The sequence below is a fragment of the Desmodus rotundus genome, chromosome 5 (assembly GCF_022682495.2).
Source record: "Desmodus rotundus isolate HL8 chromosome 5, HLdesRot8A.1, whole genome shotgun sequence".
In the NCBI taxonomy this organism is placed as follows: Eukaryota; Metazoa; Chordata; class Mammalia; order Chiroptera; family Phyllostomidae; genus Desmodus; species Desmodus rotundus.
The window spans coordinates 33,286,848-33,304,416 of record NC_071391.1 but is presented as its reverse complement, the minus strand read 5'-3'; the positions used below and the strand labels follow the sequence as shown (position 1 = coordinate 33,304,416).

The 17,569-nt window shown below is 55.1% G+C and overlaps 1 protein-coding gene across 5 annotated transcripts in view; it reads right to left on the bottom strand.

Annotated features, from left to right (window-relative positions):
* Positions 1 to 227: 227 nt before the first annotated feature.
* The window catches only part of USH1C (USH1 protein network component harmonin), a 46,570-nt gene continuing 29,228 nt past the window's right edge, over positions 228 to 17,569 (bottom strand). The window contains exons 17-27 of one of the 5 annotated variants that reach the window (XM_053924414.2): positions 16,332 to 16,448; positions 15,333 to 15,815; positions 12,034 to 12,153; positions 10,895 to 10,945; positions 8,231 to 8,272; positions 7,654 to 7,707; positions 7,236 to 7,335; positions 4,393 to 4,499; positions 3,917 to 3,919; positions 2,959 to 3,014; positions 1,362 to 1,906 (exon numbers count right to left, since the gene is read on the bottom strand). In XM_053924414.2, the coding sequence (XP_053780389.1) occupies positions 1,783 to 1,906; positions 2,959 to 3,014; positions 3,917 to 3,919; positions 4,393 to 4,499; positions 7,236 to 7,335; positions 7,654 to 7,707; positions 8,231 to 8,272; positions 10,895 to 10,945; positions 12,034 to 12,153; positions 15,333 to 15,815; positions 16,332 to 16,448 (1,257 nt within the window). In that variant the 3' untranslated portion in view covers positions 1,362 to 1,782. Of the gene's footprint in view, positions 684 to 1,361; positions 1,907 to 2,958; positions 3,015 to 3,744; positions 3,841 to 3,916; positions 3,920 to 4,392; positions 4,500 to 7,235; positions 7,336 to 7,653; positions 7,708 to 8,230; positions 8,273 to 10,894; positions 10,946 to 12,033; positions 12,154 to 15,332; positions 15,816 to 16,331; positions 16,449 to 17,569 lie in introns of those variants that run through there. The other 4 variants (XM_053924411.2, XM_045194071.2, XM_053924412.1 and 1 more) reach the window with 4 other exon arrangements.

Sequence of the window (17,569 nt, the reverse complement as noted above, 5' to 3'; positions counted from 1 at the left end):
CGGACTGTCTTTCTGCTGAGACGATGCTGGAGCCCAGCTCAGCCGGCTCCTGCTGCCCCAACCTCAGCTCCAAGCCAGGCCCTGGCTGTTTGATCACGTCCTTCGTGTCAGACCCCAATCTCAGCACTGGGTTCTGTTTCTCACTCTTGAATAGGTGCCAAAACCTTATGTTTTTTTTTATTTGACAGTCTCGACTCTGCTGTCCAAATCCACACTCTCTCCTGAAAGCTGGAATAGAAACGTTTATTTTATTGATGAGTTCAGAGTAAAGTTCATGGCAACCATCTTAGCAGGAGTGGAAGCAGGAGCGAGAATAGGAGTGCAGAGAGAGAGACCTAGGAGTCAGGCCCTATTAGATTTCAAAGGCAGAGTCTCCCAGGGCTGAGAGAGACCAAATTCACAGGGCCAGAGAGAAGACATGAGAGGCTGGTTCCAGGGGGCCCTTTGCAGAACAGCTGGCTGCCCTCTTGCTCAGAGGCATGGCTGGAGGTGCTCCTTATGCAGCGCTTCTGCAGGGCCAATGGGAGTGTGAAACCTCTGGGCGCTGGCTGTGTTTCCAGGGTGCCTGCAGGCTGGCATCTCTCAAGGCTGGCTCCAGGCTTTGTGTTCGGAAGGGTGGGTCCAGAGCTCACTGGCTTCTAGGGGTGAATTTGGTTTCTCCTTCTGGACTTCAGAAGAAGGTTCTGTGGGGAAGATGAAATAGACCGGGAGGGTGCAGGCCTTGTGGGTACACACTCAGCGCAGGGAAGGGCCCGACCAGAGGGAGTCCCCCTGGGGGTACAAGGCCCTGCCAACCTCTATAGCCCCCTTGGTGCAAGCCCCCGCAGCTACACACCAGCCATAGCCACAGCACACAGGAGGCCAGGGAGAAAGCAGAAGGGACACCTGGGATGAGGTCATAGGGGACCAGAAGGCAGAGGGGCTGGGGTCCCTCACAAAGAGCAGATGACAAGTGACAGAAAACATAGGGCCACTGAGGCCATCCCAGAAACCACAGCATAGCAGGCCAACTGTCTTGGAAGCATGAGGCCCTTATGTTTTGAGGAACTTGTAATAGAAAAGCCAGGAAGTCCAAGCGTGGGTCTGCCCTAGATGCTGCCAGCTGTGGGCTTTAGGCCACACCCAACAGCAGTTTCCCAGGCACCTGCCAGCTCTGTCCACGAGCACAGCCCTGGCTCAGGGTGTGAAACACCCCAAAGCTGAGCTCCACAGTCGCCCACAGATAAGAACTGGAGCCAAGGGAGAGAGAAGGCACAGAGGACAGTTTGGTCTGAGCAGGACTCAGGCCACGACAGGTCACAACAGGACAGGAACAACCCCAATAGGCCAACCCTGGTTCTTTGGACCAGCCTTTAGTGCCTCTTTATTGCCCCAACTCTGTCCAAGCACAGGGCGTGGTGGAGCAAGGTTCCCAGGAGGCGGAGCCCCCAGGGAAGGGGAAATCCAGGCTGTGCTTCCTTTGGGCTCTCCCAGCCCATCCTGCCTGGTTCAAAGCATTGTTGGTGCCCAGCAGAGAGTGGTGCTCATGGCTCCATCCTGCTCATTAGGGTGCTGAGTGGGATCTGCAGCCGGTCCCAAGGGCTGTGGTGAGTCAGGATGCCCAGGTCCCAAGCATGCTACAAAGTGGGCTCTGCGTGGCTCCCATGAGTGGGAGGGCCTTTGAGTCCGACAGAGATGTGCACCCCTCCAGACACCAGTCCAAAGAACCTGCCAACAGCATGGGCAGCAGACGGCCACTACACGCAGCATGGACAGACGGGGCCCAGCAGCCCGCCTGCCTATTCACCGTGGGGGGCTACCAGGCTCCAGCTGCAGGAAGAACCCATGCCTAAGCACGGGAGCACGGTCTTCAAGGAGCTTTCGGACCGGCTGGGGGCTTTCGGCTGCAGAGGAGGGAAGAGAAGAGCTACATACACAGAGCAGAGCAGGAAACACAAAACAGGCCTTGGTTATTCCCAGGCAGAGCTCCACTGGACCTCTCCCTTCACTGGGTTCCTGCCTAGGCCCTGGGTTCCAGAATTAGTTGCTACAAGACCTTGATTTTTTCAAGTCATGCACAGAACTCAGCCTCTGCTGTACACAGGGAGCAAGCAGATACAGCCAAACCTGGCAAGCAGAAAGGTATGGAGGTGACGTGATGAGATGAGGATGGAGGTCGGACACCACAGAGGCAGAGAGACAAAGATGGAGACAGAGAAAGACAGGGAGTAAAAATGGCTGCACAGACCCAGAGCCAGAGAGACGCAAGCAAAGGAGAGGGCAAGAAAGAAGAGGGAGGGCGATGAAGGGAAGAAGGATGAAGGGGAAAGGGAGATGCAGATGGGAGAGAGATTGACAAGAAGGCTTGGGGAGAGGAAGGAGCAGAGAGAGAGAGACAGGGATGTAGAGAGAATGAGACAGAGACCCACACAGATACAGAGACAGGGATGAAACAGAGAGAAACAGACGTAGGGAATCTCAGAGAAAGACGGAGATTGGGCCAAAGCTGTCCTGCATGTGGGCCCAAAGCCTGTGGTCCTGGCAGCTCAGAGGCTCAGCAAGAGAGAATGCAGTTACCTATCGGCAGACCTTGCAGAGTAAAAGAAATCTTTAAGCTAGCTGATGATGGTGCAGGGGATGAAGTTCTGAGTGGGGAATCAGAAGTCCTGAGGCTTTGTACCAACTTCATTGTTTACCAGCCTGAGGCCTTAACCGCTCTGGGCCTTAGCTTCCATATATAAAGAAGAATTTGGACAAGGCAGTCTTGGAGGAAGCTGTGACAATGCTTCAGGACAGTGACCTAGTTCTAGGTTTCTCTAGCTCGGGTGCTTTTGAGGAGCAATTATTACTAGAAGCTGTGTGCTTGGACCATTCCTTCAGGCTGGACAGAGGCTGGGAGTGGGCTGGCAGAAGGTAGCCAAGATTCTGGAGGATGAGAAGACAGGGGAGGTGGTGGGCCAGGCTCCTACGCACACTTACAGCTCATCATCGTACTCCTTCACGGGAGAAACAGCAATAACAAGGTCGATCCAGTCCTGTGGGAAGAAGGTGTATGACTCTGGGGCATGCTCAGGTACTGATGGCATGTCTGTCCCTGATACTCCATTCCTGTTCCTGGGCACCAGAGCCCAGCATCAGATGGCTGGGACCTTCTTCCTATGGGAAGGTAGACCCTGGTGGGGCTGGAGGACCCCTGATGGGATGGTCCGCACTGTGCAACCCTATGATCTGGGGAAGCTTCCAGTCTCCGCGGCTTCAGAACCACAGAGGCAAGGGTGGCCAGGTCTCTGAATGACACTAAGTTCCCAAATACTGATCTGTGGACCAGGGCTAGGCAGCAGCCTCATGATCACAGGGGGAATTTCTTAAAACTCTAGACTCATGGACTTGGCCCCTGGAAATCTGGGGTAGGTCCTGGGAAACAGTATTTTTAACAAGGTCCCTGGGTCATTCTGATGCACACAGCCAATTAGAAAATTTCAGGCCTAGCTTTCTGATCCTAGTATATTCATCCTCTCAACGGATCACTGCCATCCTTGGCTTATCCATCACCATCCATCCTTGGCTTGGGTGTACCCAATAAAAGATATGTGAACTATCACTGGGCCTTTCTACCATGCAGTAGCTCCTAATATTGACCCGAAATCTCTTCCCAGGACCTCCCTCCATCCAATCCAGTTCTGCTCGCAAGGACCACAAAGAACACTTGTGCTCCCTCTACCCTAATGCAGCCCTTCAGATAATCAAAGACAGTCATCATGTTACCCGTAAGTCTTCTCTTGTCCACATCCCTGTATGTGGGTCCCAGTCCCATCTGGTCAGCTTCCTCGGCTCTGAACTTAATACCTCAGGCTCGGCTGCCTGCATACAGTTGCACAGGTTGTGCATTGCACAACGTGAGCGGGCACCATTCACACCATGGTTGGTAGGAGGGCACCCCCTCGGATTGTGCAGTGTACAGCCTGGGAGATCTCATGCGGTGGCCCTGACCCAGGTGGGTATCTATCTAATGGGCAGAGAACAGACTACCAGCAGCCCCTCCTCCATTATGGGCCCTCCACTTCCGTTAATGCTTTCTAATAGCCCCAAGCACTCTCTTGATTCCTGGTCAGTGTGCACTTAGAGAAGACCCGAAGTTTTTTTCTTGGGTGGGTTGCCACAACTGATCATCTGGAGTCTGTGCCATTTGCATTTTGGATTCAAGATAAGGAACTAACATTTATTTTTCCGAACCCCGCATTGTCAGATTGAGACCAATGGCTAGGTAGGGGTGTGTGGGTGTCACCCAAGAGCTGCCGGGACCCTGGATACCAGCCCTGGGATGGGGCACCCCGACTCTAAGGCCTGGCTGCAAAGGCCATATTATGAGGCCAGTGGGCAAGGGAGGGAGGCAGGGAAGGGGTTCATTCTTACCCCCTGATTCCAGGCCTTCTGCAGGGCAGCCTCGGCCTCAGCCAGGGTGTAGTCCGTTACGATCTTGCCATTGATTGCCATGACCTCGTCTCCTTTCACAATCCCACCTGCAGGGAGATGAGGCTGATTGGCATCTGGGCCGTAGGTGACATGTGCCTGGCCCTCTGGGTCACTGTTGAGCTGCAGGAGGAGCCTGCTCCTGGGTTCTGAAAGCTCACGTGGGCATGGAAAGCACGAGGGGAAAGAGTCCACCAGGTTACTCAAAGGGCACTTCATTCCCACACCATCCACCCGCCCTCACCCTGCTCAGTAGACTAAGGACAGCAGAGGTGAATCTTTTCTCAGGGCCACTGGTGTTTCAGAGGGAGGCAGACCTGCATTCCTGGTGGGGTTACTAGAAACCAGAGCTAGTTCTACGAGCTGTCCTCTCTGGGCTCCAGCCCTGCTGGTCTGCTTCAGGTCCTTGAGCAGGTTGAGCTCTTTCCTGCCTCACATGCTGTTCCCCGAGACACATGTCCCCCCCCCTTCTCATCTACATCTGAGATGAAACATCTCCTCCCCAAAGATGTCTTCTTTAACCACCACCCCGCCTCCACTTGTTCTCAAGCAGGTCTCTCTTTTTATTCTCTCATGGCATCCTGGTCTTTTCCTGAATAGCGTATTTCACAATTTGTAATCATATGTCTGTTGACTGATGGTCTGTCTCCTCCACAAACCATGAAGAGAGGACAGGAATGACCCTTTTAGCTCAACAGCCCCAGCACAAAATAGGAATTCAGCAGATACTTGCTGCGTTAATGAGTGATGGTCAGGGTGTTCGTGGATGCGATGCCCGTGATCTGACACATCTGGGAAAAGCCGAGTTCTAAGCTGAACAGTCATTCACTGCAGGACTTGTCGGAGCACTGAATATGCTGCTATGTGTGTGGCTCTCCAAGCAGTGGGGAGCTTGTGAAGGATTTCCTACACGTCTTCACCTCGGAAACTCCCCCCCCACCCCAATCCTGGTGTTGGCAGAACACTCGCTGGCTTTGTGGCATCAGATCACCCAGAAGCAGCCTTGCGGGCATGAAGGCCCCTCGGAGTGGGGTGTGAGCTGCTGAAGGTGGCGGCTTAAACACCTGTGCTCCCTGGGAAGCTTCCCCCAGCTGCTTGCGTGTCCAAAGCAGTGTGGGACCAAAGTGTACACAGCAGTTCCCTGTGTATAGTGGGCCTGGGGAAAGGGGACTTTCACTTCCTCATTTTGTACAAACCCAAGGTAGAGCCTGAGGGGCGATAAAGCACAGGCTGGGCTGGGGCTTTGTAAGGTGGGGGAGGGCCTGGAAAAGTCAGCCATCCATCCTGGTCCTCTTTCCCTGCTGGACATGGCAGACAGGGGGCTCCCTTGGCCGAGCATCAACCAGACCCTCAGCTGGCACGGAAATAAGACAGAGGAGGGTGTGGGCAGGTCAGGGCAGGCTGTGGTGGGCCATGGCAACTCCCTAACTGAGAAGCCCCCCTCCTGTAGATGAAACGGAGGTTCAGAGTGTGGCAGTGAGGGGCCTGAGGTCACCACAGCCATAGGTGGCAGACTGTGGGCTACTAAGGACTTGTCGCTACCCCACAGTCCCCACAGAAGCCTGGCTGCCAGAGACCAGATGACTTTCCCATCGCGCCACTCCTGCCCCAAGCCCTCACCCACCCTCCATTCTGCCACCTCGGGCTTGGGGGAGAACCTGAGCCCGGCCTACACTGCCCAGGGGGTTCTGATCAAAGGGTTCCCCCCACTGGCCCAGAAAGGCCAGGGGCCTGGGCCTCCTCCTTTGAGGACACCCATATGCCTCCACAAAGACCCGGGAGGACTGAAAAGCCTGCTGGACTTGGGAGAAGAAATCACCAATGGTGAGGTTTCAGATGCTGTCTGACAGGTGAGTGGGTTGATGGTTTGCGGCACGGGTCTGTGGCTGGGGGCCGTAAAGGCTTCCCTCATCAGCATGAGGGTGTTTTTATGGATAAGGGATAAGGACAAAGCAAGAAGACCGTGCCACAGACTGACACAGGGTGGCAGGGGGCCGGGCTGAGGAAGGCCCCAGGCAGAGGTGGCACTTGTGCTGGACAGTAAAGCCACGCGACCAAGCTGCTTGGGTTCAAGTCCTGCCTCCACTGCTCGCTGGCTGTGAGTTCTCGCCAAGTACTTAAACCTTCCGTGCCTCAGTTTCCTCAGCTGTAAAATGAGAATAACAGTGCTTCCTTCCCGGCTGTTGTAGGGATTAAATGAGTTGATGCACGCCAATGACTTAGGCACAGGGTGGCATGCCGGGTGCCCAGAATAGCATCTGGCACGCTGCTGGTTATTATCATTGTTAAAAGGACGGGTCAGGTTTTGATGGCTTGTCTCCTGCCCTTGTATGTGCTATCCCCTCTTCCTGGAAAGCTCTTTCCCACCTTCACAGGGGGTAACATAGACTTATCTTTTAAGGCTTAGCTTAGGCATCACCCTTCTAGGGAGAAGCCTTCTCAGGGGCTCCCTTTCCCTTGGTGGATTGGGGGCCCCTCAGAATTCCCAGCGCCCCCCACCCCTCCTAGTTCTTTGTCAGCCCTCAGCAGACCACACTGTTGTTGTTTTCACCGCTAGATGGGGAGCCCCTGGAGGGCAGGGTGGCATCTGGTTTGGCTGTGTACCCACAGGCCTGGCACCAATGTGCCCCCACAGGCGACATGTGCGATGGCGTAGATGGATGACCTGGAGGGGCCTTCTTGAGCAATTGCCAGCCCACTCCAAGCGGGCAGGTGTTGGCTTTCCTGCAGAGCCCCGTATAACCAACACACCGTCCCCAAACTGGGATGTGGCTGCTCCCACTCACCGTGCCGCTCAGCGGCTCCCCCCTCGTAAACGGCCGAGACGACCACCTTGCCGATTGGGGAGTCCACACCGCCTTCCAAGGCCAGGTCCAAGGCTCCCTCCTGGATAGGGGCAAACAGGCCTCAGGGAGCCAAGCAGACATCAGCCTGTGGGTACCTGGGCACCACTGAGCCTCTTGACAAGGCCCCACAGAGGACAGGAGAAGTCACAGGGCCAATGGCAGAGTGGTAAGGGAGAAAGAGAGAGCCTGGGCGTGGGGTCTCACCATAGGAAAGGGCATCCTCAGGGGGAGAGGAGAATAGTGGGGATCTGGGGGTCACCCAGGAGTCTCTTCAGAGTAGGAGACACAGGGGACCAAGATGGGAGGAGACAGGAGCAGGGAAGCAGGGTGGGTACTCAACCTCCAAGTGCCCAGGTACCTTCTTAATGCGCAGGAGCCGGACATCCTTCCCTATGATCTGCTCTGGGGTGAACTGGAGGGAAAAGACAGTGGGGGCATTTTGAGTCAGCCTGAAGGATGAGGGTGGGACTGGGGTGGGAGGGGAAGCCAGGCACCTGTGGGACATTGGGCCCCACAGAGGACATGGATAAGGGGACCTTTCCCAACCCCACTGCTATCAGTCTTCCACTGGGGGACCCAAGCCCCATGGGGGACACAAGGGCATACCCACAAATCCCAGACCCATTCTTCCTGGGCGTATTATGAGACCGGTGAGGGCATGCCTTGTCGACACACAGCACAGTGCCTGGTACGCAGTTGGTGCTCAGTAAGTGTAACTTGTTATAAACCACACACACCCCCACCCCCCAATCACACTGGGATGCCCTTTGGAATGAGCCTTCACAGGAAGGAGCAGTGGGAGCCTCCTTGGGGCCCCTCACATGCCCCACTTCATCCCTGGGACCTCCAGGGCCCAGAATGTGCTACCACCAAACATATAAACCTCAACCCCTGTTCCTGGGGTGGCCCCTTGGGGCAGGAGAGTTCTCTCTCACCATGGAGTAGGGGTCAAAGCCTTCCTCATATTTCCGGAAATCCTGGAAGCAAAGGAGAGTGTTAGGACAATAGATCAGAGGCCCCTGAGGGTCACTACAGGAACCAAGCTTGGGGCAGAGGAAGACAATGGTGGACAGCACAGAGGTAGGGGAGAGAGTAAGGGGTCAGGTGTGGCCTGGATGGGGGATGCAGGGTGGAGGCTGGCAGCCCCATCAGCCAGAGCACCCCTGCCCAGGGAGAAGCAGAAAGCCATGGGAAGCACTGGAAGAACCGTGGCTCTGGACCATGCACTGTCCCAGCAGGGCAAGCATCTGTGGCTGGCAGGGGCACTGGCTGACACCTAGGTGGCCTAGGCAACACCGGCCTTGTTGAAGGTCTCATCGTCCCATAGCCACACGTCCTTTAGGCCCTACCACACTTCGTCCAAGTGCCCTTTGAGACCAGGTCCAGGCTCTGGGGGAAGAAGCCCAGCTTTTCTCCAGCCAGGGCTCTGATTCCAAAGAAGGACCAACAATGCTCAAGAGACCGCTCTTTCTGGGAGTTGGTCACAAGATGATGGGGGGTAGGGGGCAAAGGAAGGTCAGGCACCCAGAGGAAAAGCAGGAAGTCTGTGCTTGCCCATGTCCAGTGCTGTTCTTAATATATCTTATCCAGAGAGACTGGAGGCCTCCCTAGAGCCTTAGGCAGGGGAGGAGGAGAGAGGACATGCAGCTCAGGGGACCCGGCTGGGTGGGGGCTGTGGGAACAATATCCCCAACATGTAGAAACAAGGTGGTGAGAAGGGAGAGGGGGGAGGGCCAGAACTTTCCCAGGAGTCACACAGAGAGCAGAAGCCCAGGGTCCACAGGCTGAGGGGCCAAGCACACCGAGCTTGAGAGAAGCAAAGCCTCCATGAATCCCCACAGGAAGGTGGCAGCGAAGGAGCAGCCTAGCCAGACTGAGTGGAGCCACCCCTAGCACACAGTTCGCTAGGCCACAAGTGTCCCCTGGGGCCTGCGATCAGCGCCATGGGGAGGCCACATGCAACAGCCAAGCTCCAGGCACAAGGCGAGGGTCAAATATCAGTAGATGGACCCCTGGGCATCTGCCTGTCCTCCCTCCTCACTAGTCTTCATCGCCCTGGCTCAATCCCCAAAAGCTAGGGAGACCCCCAGGCAGGTCTATGGGTGTCAGGGCTGCAGCCAGAAAGGATGCAGCGAATCCATGGGCAAGAGAGGTTATTAGGCAGGATATGGAGTCAATGGTCTTTCACTGAGGGCCCTGCCCACCCTTGCTGTCTCTGCTACACACCCAGCAGTGCTGGCTATGGGCCTGAGAATCTCCCTGCTGGGGGTGCTCTCTGGGAGGGGCCGGAGACGCATCTCAGGGATGTGTCTTGTGTAAATTTAGATCAGAGACTTATAAGCCATGATAGCTGGTCAGCCTTTGAAGAGGGAGCCCAACCCTTCATCCAACAGATGGAGAAACTGAGGCCCAGAAAGGTGACATTCATGCCCAAGGTGACCCAGTCAGCGGGCAGTGGAGCAAAGGTTGGAATCGCAATCTGGGCCCTTGGACTTCTCACCTGCCTGCCTCTCTCCCATTGAGACCTGCGTGTGTCCCAAACAACAGGCCCTTAAATGTCTATTTTAGAATCAAGGGGCTTTTGAGAAGCAGAATGGTGTCACATGTAGGAGCCTGACTCCTGGATTAGAATATGGGGTCTGACAGTAGCTGTGGCCTCGTAGACGTGTTTCCTGATATCCCTGCTTCTGTTCCTCATCTACGAAATGGGCTGATGCTAGCACTTCACTCCTAAGTTGTTGTAAAGTTTGAATGGGTTAATAAAGTATTTAGAAACAGCGCTTGGCACAGCACACCTTCTGTTAGCTACCGCCTGTCACTCACTGCCCAGTTGGGCTGGGAGCGGCCCCCTTTGCAGACCCCCATGTCTCACTGTGCAGCTGACACCTCCTCTTAGCTCCCTTCCTGCAGTCACGTTAGTCTGCGGTTGGGTGGTGGGTTATCAGTGAGGAGGCTGGCTGCAAGGGCTGGCTGCAAGATCTCCCTCCATCTGGGGTCTCTTTCACGGGTGGTGAGGCAGCCAATCCAATGGCTGGTTCTGTGGATGAAAGCCCCAGGAGGTGGGAACAATAAGTGGCTGCCTGCCTGCCTGACACCACTCATGGACCAGCTAGGACTTCTGTAGCCCTGTGCACAGGAGCACCCTGGGCAGACAGAGGACCTGGATCACCACTTCCTCCCTGGTGCTGGCTCAGTGCCAGGTGGGGTTGGTTTGAAGCTGTGCTCTGCCTTGAGGGGACAAGACAGGGGAAGAGGCAAGGAGAAACCTCAGGCACCTAGGGCTGGAACAAGGCCCCATCCTGAGCTTTGTGACTCTCTGGGGGTTCTCTCTGCCCTGTTCCTCTTTGATTGACCAGCAGCCAAAGGGCTGAGTCCCCAGAACCCTGCATGGGGCCCAACAAGCCCAATATCCCCACCAGATACACAACATCCCCAACCCCTGGCTGTGGCCATGGGGACACAGTTCTGGCCTGAGGCTCTTGGCAGATGGCACCTGGGGCCACCTGAGAGCCAACTAGAACTCCCAGAGAGAGAATTCAAAGTGGGTGGCACAGAGGGCGGCAGGGAGGACCACAGACACACAACGGGTATCACTTTACTTGTCTGAATGCTGTCTGATAAACCACCATCCTCTTCAACATCTCCTGTGGCTGCCAGGAAAAAAAAAATTCCATGCTGGATGTTACCAGCCAGTCTCGCCTGCCCCCTGGTGCCAGGCCCTGGGCCTGCCAGCCTGGGGCTGCCCTACCGACATCCCTCCCCAGACAGACATTGCCTGATTCCTGTTTCGGCCCGCACGATGTCCCCAGACATAGCAGCCTCCCATTTCTAGGCAAGCACACCCCTCCCCTTGTCATTAGCCAGAGAATGTGACACAGATGAGCCAGCAGACTGTCACAGGAGCATGAACTTGGCTCTCTGCGGAGCTGACAAGACAGCTGAGGCTCCATATGAGTATCTGAGCTGTGCTGCACTGACATTTAGATAGGGTTTCTTTGAAAGGAGAATTAGAATTCTGGCATGACTCTCCCCGTCATGGGTGGGAGGCCAGTCAGCGGCTGGTGCTCCTGGAGCGGGGTGCGCGAGTCCCAGCTCGCTCAACTGCAGGTGACTGAAGGTGGGCAGACCTCCCCTCCGCCCAGAACCACAGCTCACACTCCCAGTCCCAGGGAGGAGCGAGATGTGAAATGGAGAAAGGCAGTGGATCAGCTTTGGCCAGGTCCCCATCTGAGGGTGGTCCTTGCCACACCCTACCATGGTGGGCCTTGGGGGCAGAGGCCTGAGCAAGTGGAATCACTCTAAGTTTTGGCAGGATGACAACACAGGTAAGAGCTCCAGCTCTGGAGTCTGAATGACTCTGGAGTAAGCCAGAAGTCCTGGCTTTGCCTTGGGCCACCGACTGAACCTCCCTAAGATTCAGGTTCCTCAAGTGTGAGACAGGGACCACCACAGGTACATCTGCTGGGTTGTTGTGAGGCTTAAACGAGACCCGGCAGCGCCTGACACGTGTGGGCTCACAGTAAGTCTGTTTGGGCAAGTGAGGAACAGCAGTGTTGCTGGTCGTGTCCACACCGCCTACACCACGTGGATTTGTTCATCCCATGGCCAACGAGAAGGTTAGGAGATGGCGCCTGGTGTGAGTTTGTGTCCTACCTCACTCTCCCTGCAGCAGAACCTGGGAGACACAGCCCCGGTCTGCTCCTCTGGAGATGCCCTGGAGGGGACCTGAGCGGCTTACCAGCACCTCGGATTTCACAGCTGGCCTGTAGATGAAGTTGGGCTCTTGGTGGACCATGACAGGCTTGGAGATGGTGGACACACCAGGGCCTCGTGGAGGCTGTGGGCTTGGGCAAAATGTCTACAGGGGTTAGTTTAAAAGAGAGACCCATGTGAGGTCATGGCAGTGACACACATGGCACTCTGACACACGTGCAAAGTCACACCGTGCGCATGCTGAGCCAGCCTGGTCCATTCACCCTGCCAGAGGTCCTAGGGGTATGATCTTCAGCAGAGGGACGAGAAATCCACTGGCCGCAGTGTGGCTATAAGGAATCAGGACTTGAGCCAGAGTCTGGTTATGGGGTCACCAGCAGCCACCGTCACTCAGAAGGTAGACTTTCAAGGCTTTCTCTCAGTGGCCTTGGATGCCATTCAGCCTCCTCTCTCACTAAGGGTCCTCTCGTCTGGCTACAGTTCCAGTACCCAGACTCACAGGAAGCATCTGCTGTACCTGGTGGGCGGGCACAGTCTCTGGAGGCTGGGGGTGGGGACCTGTAAGGGAGGCATCCGGGAGAGCCGACACACCGTCTGCTTTGCTCTAACCCACTTGATCGTCTTGGGCAAAATAAATCACATTGGATCACAACCCTGCCCTGGCCCCTTGCTGGGTCCCCACTGACTACTGAGCTCCTCGACTTGAAGCTAAGGTCCTTCACAAGCTTCCCTATCTCCCGTTACAGTCATCCCTTACTCCTTCCCACCCTCCTCATGGTGCCCAACTTTAGCTTCCAAAATGCCTGGAATTCTCGCCTCAAGGCTTTTGCACATGCTCTTTCCTCCTGCTTTACCTGCCCAGGTGTTAGCTTAGGTATCACATTCCTTTAGCTTTTCCCCTCTGCCCCACCACTCATCACAGCACTGTGTCCCGCCCATCCCCCTCTGGTAGTGTGGTGGTTTCCCACTTGTCTGTCTTCCCACCAGACTGCCTCGGGCAGGGACTGGGATGCCTATTTTGTGGTGGCGCTCCAGTGCCCAGCATTATGTCTGGCATATAGTAGTTGCTCACTAAACATTTGCGTAAATAAATGGGTGACGATAGTATGGCGGGACAGTGCCTGGGGGTAGATACAGCCCTAAAAATCTTCCCCTGACAGGTGCTGATGAGGCAGGTGCACAAACTGACACCGCGCCTGAGACCTGCTGGTGGCTGAGTTGGCAGTGCTGATGTGTGATCAGTACTGATGACAGCTCACCAGGAGCATGCAGGGAGGAGGCAGGGCAGGGCTGGGGACCACCGGCCAAAATGCTACCTAACAAAACAGCGGCCCCTGGCCTTCGAGTCAGGAACAACCCTGGCCTAGATGTTGCTTAAAGCGCTTATGGCCCAGTTTTTCAGAGGCTCCTTGTGCTGGGGAGCTTTCAACCTTCCCTGTGCTCTGATTGGGAACTAACAGTGGGAACTTCGTGACTCCTGGATCATTCTGAGAAAGCTGGATCCTGTTTTGAATCTTGACCCTGACTTCAAAGTTGGCAGAGTTTACCTCCAACCTCGGTTTGCAGCTTCACACAGATTTCCTTGTGCCCTGATTTGTTGCTGATCACAGTTACTGTGTACTGAGCGCTTACTGTGTGCCCGCCGCACTCCTAAGTACTAACTTAGAGTAAGTTCGTGTGTTACCTCCTATGATCCTCATAACGGGCGGGTGCCATTAGCATCCCCATTTCATGAATGAGGATACCCAGGCTCAGACTGATGCAGTAACACATCTTCAATGTCACTCAGACTGTGGCCAAGCCATGATTCAAGCCCAGGTACTTCCTTGCCATCTTCATGTTCCCTGACCCTGCAATGCCCTTCCTCCCATCCTCCATGTATGGCCACCCCTCAAAGCTCAGCTCTAAAAGCCTGTTACTCTACAGAGGTGCCTTCAACCTCCCATTAGAAGGAGTCTCTCTTACAACACCTGACCTATGCTGACTTTATAGCCGAATCCTGCCTGGTAAGCTGCTCATCCTTCAGGTGGCAAAGTCCCAGAGCGCACAGGTGGGCCAGCCTTCCCAGTGTCCCCTTCAGCACTGCCACCTCTCCCTTTCACACAGAGAGACACAAGGCAGGAGCTCAATCAATGATTCCTGAATCAAATTTCTGAGGCAAAGCTGCTGCCCGTCTCAATGGGGACCACTCACGATGGGGATGTGGCCCTCTGGGCCAGGCTAATTCAGTCTCCACAAACCTGGTCCTGGCTGAGCTCTGGGGAAGATATCCCTGGAAAAGTCAGACTCTGTCTATCAGAGCTTCAGGGCATAGGCCTCCCCCAGAGATTCAGAGGGAGTCCCCCTGAGAGTCCCCTGCTGAGAGCTGCCGCCCTGTCTGCATCTGGTACTTTTCCACTCCCACCCTCCTTCCCCCAGGCTCTCCTGAAAGCTCTGAGGTGCCCCTTCTGCTCTCCGTGCAGGAACTCAGATCTGTGCAGGGACGGTTCAGGGAAGCCACCAATCAGGTAGTGCTGCCTGGTCCCACAGCTGCTGGAGCAGAAGAATAGCCTGGTTTTCCTTCCCTGGGGTCAAAGCTTTGTGTCTTCCTTGAGGATGACCTCTTCCAATATAGTCTTTGGCTTATGAACAATGAATAAGAAGTAGGTCTTTTTTGAGAAAGATTGCTGTTCAGCCTCCTGACATCCAAGAAAAAGCTCCCTAGTCTTTTAAGAGTAAATTTGGAGATTTCCAGGAATTCTACAGATTCATCTTTTCTGTAGCTGGAAGATGGCCAGGCACTTCTGGGTATTATACTTCAAGCCAACGTAGTTGGCCGGTGCCATAGAAAACAATGCGGCAAAGTCGTCCTGCTGCATCGGACGGTGCTATTACTTCATTTACACAGCTCAACATTGCTCCCCTGCACTTCCTGTTTCCCTGTTAAACTGGGGATTCATTTCCCGCACTCAAGGCTTCCTAGGCTAATATCATATCAAGAAATGAGTAGTAACACAGAGCTCTGACTGTTCAACACAGCCTTCCAAGTTCTACATTGAATGTCGCCAGCCCACACTAGCCAAGAGGACAAGAGGGCAATGAACCTCGTGCTCTTCCCAGCGCCACAGGCAATTCGCTGTACAACACAGCACTTCAAAGTCAGCAGAAGCCACACACATGCAGGATGTCCACCACATGCAGGTTGGGGGGCTCATTCCTAGAGAATGGCGGGGGTGATGTTTCCCCTGTCTCCACTCACAGGAGCAGAGGACGACATGGGAAACAGCAGCCCTGCCCACCCACTCTTCCTGCTCCCCAGTGTAGCATGCAGAACAGGGGCAGTACCTTTGGGGTGGGTGGGAAGCTCCGTTCAGGGACAGGGGAATTGGCGGGCTTCCCGCTGTGGTTCTTGGCATCCCAGTCCTCAGTAGGACTGCCTACATCCCCGGCGCGGAAGGGGCGGTTGCCCAGTGCCTCTTCCAGTGCAGAGGGCAGGGGGCGGGTAGGAGTGAGGTCTTGGGTGGGAATAGATGGTGGGGGAGGGATGGGAATGGGGGGTGGGGTGTGTTGCACCCAGGGTGAGGATGAGGCACTCGCATGGCCTGACGACTGGAGGATAGGGGGCGCGGGGACCTTGGAGGGTGGGTTGGAGGGTGGCGGGTGGGGCATCACGGGCAAGGCAGAGGGGGTCTTGGGGGGATAGTAGAACATGTCCAAAGGGATGTCATCCAGGTCAGTGGTGTGGAGGTGCAGCCCGCCTGCGAAGCGTCTCAAGGGTGGGGCCAGGGGAGACATAGAAGACGGGGGAGGCGGGGGCCCCGTGGTCATCTGGGGGGTTGCAAAGGAGTTCTGTAATCATCTGGCTAGTGGCCACTCTCCAGTACACTGAGGACAAGGCTCTTCTAATCTATTTCTCTTACTGCTGGAGACCCACCACCCTCACACCAGAGCCATGGGGTGTCAGTTCTCTGCCACCTGAGCTCATACCAGGCAGCTGGTAGGGAATGCCCAAATGCAAGCAGGTCCCAAGTTATGCCATAAGTGGGTGGTGATAAGTAAGGTGACCATACAATTTGTCATCTAAACTGGAACACCCTTGACAGTGAACATGGCACTCTTAGTAATCATGCCCTAATTGGGACCATTTCAGATAAGCTGGGACTTAGTGGTCGCAGTGGAGATAAGCCCAGAAAAACAGATATGTTCCCCTTCCTCAAGAGAGGAAGGGAAGTGAGCTGGTAGGGGTGGCCCTGGACAGTGGCCATCCTGCCTCTCACTGTTCCCAGGGTGGGTCATTCTGAAGGCAGCAGGAGGGGCTACGTATAGAAAGAAGGCCTCTGTTACCTCTGAAATCTCATTCTCAGCAGAGGAAATCTGCTCAAGGCGCGTCTGACAGAGCCTTTCCACCCAATACTGAATCTTTTCCGATTCCTCAAGGTCTTCCCGCTCTGTCTCGGACACCTGGGGCCCAAGGCCGCCGCACAAAGGGGAGGAGAGAGGGCACACTAGAGTCACACGTGGGCAGCACACTCGAACCAGTAGCATGAAAGCATTTCTTAACCTCCCCCACCCCCAGAGTAGTGTTGGGAGTGTCAGCTGTCTAGAAAAAGACCCAAGCTTGTTTCACTTGGGCCCAGAAGTGGGGGAATGGGGTGGGGGAGGGTGTTGAGGTGCTGAGTCAACTGAAGCCACTTGTAGGCAAGATCAGAGAAGGGGCTCATGCATTGCATGGGATTAGCTGGCCTCCAGGACCCCCACAAACCCTGAGGCTCTTGTGATTCTCCAAGAATAGTCCTTTTGTAGGCTCCTAGCACATTCAAAGAGTTTAACTACACTTTCTGCACTCCTCCTTCCAGGCTGCCTTGTCCTCAGAAGTACAGGTTCAATTTTTAAATTTTGTAGCTAATTTGTTCCTAATGCCAGACCTAATGCACTTCACATTTTCCAGGACTTCTCTGTTTTTGTAATGTAATCAGTTTAGCAATCTGATTCATGGAAGCATTAAAGAAAAGTAGAACCAATCATCGCTTGAACAGCTAGGGAGCGAAGGTCACCTGACTCCCTAGGAAATAGGAGTCACTCACGCTGGAAAACTGCTTTTGGCTTGTCTTGAAGGGAGCTGCCTTAGCTGCCTTCCCAGGTTGAAGAGACCTAGCCTCGGACACACCCTGTGCTGATGGGGTGAGCCTCAGACTGCTAGCCTGAGACACCCGGCCTGTACGGCGGGGTTAACCTAGACCCCGACTCTCTGAGCCAAGGCACTTTGGGGAAATCTGGTTTTGAACTTATAACCTGGGTAGGGGCCCAGCTGATTCAGACCTAATGACAGGTGGGTGGAAGGCTAACTTCAGATCTACATCTCGGCAGAGGGGTGAGCCTCAGACTCACAGCCACACCCAGGGTGGAGAGGCCTGGTCTTGGACTCATACTGATACAGTGGGGGTGGAGGGCACAGACTCAAACCTCTGGCCAGGTGTGTGGAGGCCTGACCTAAGTCCTGCAATCTGGGCAGGGAGGTTAGCGTCAGACTCACACCTGAGCAAGGAGGCCAGACTCAATCCCAAACGTATAACTAAGTCAGA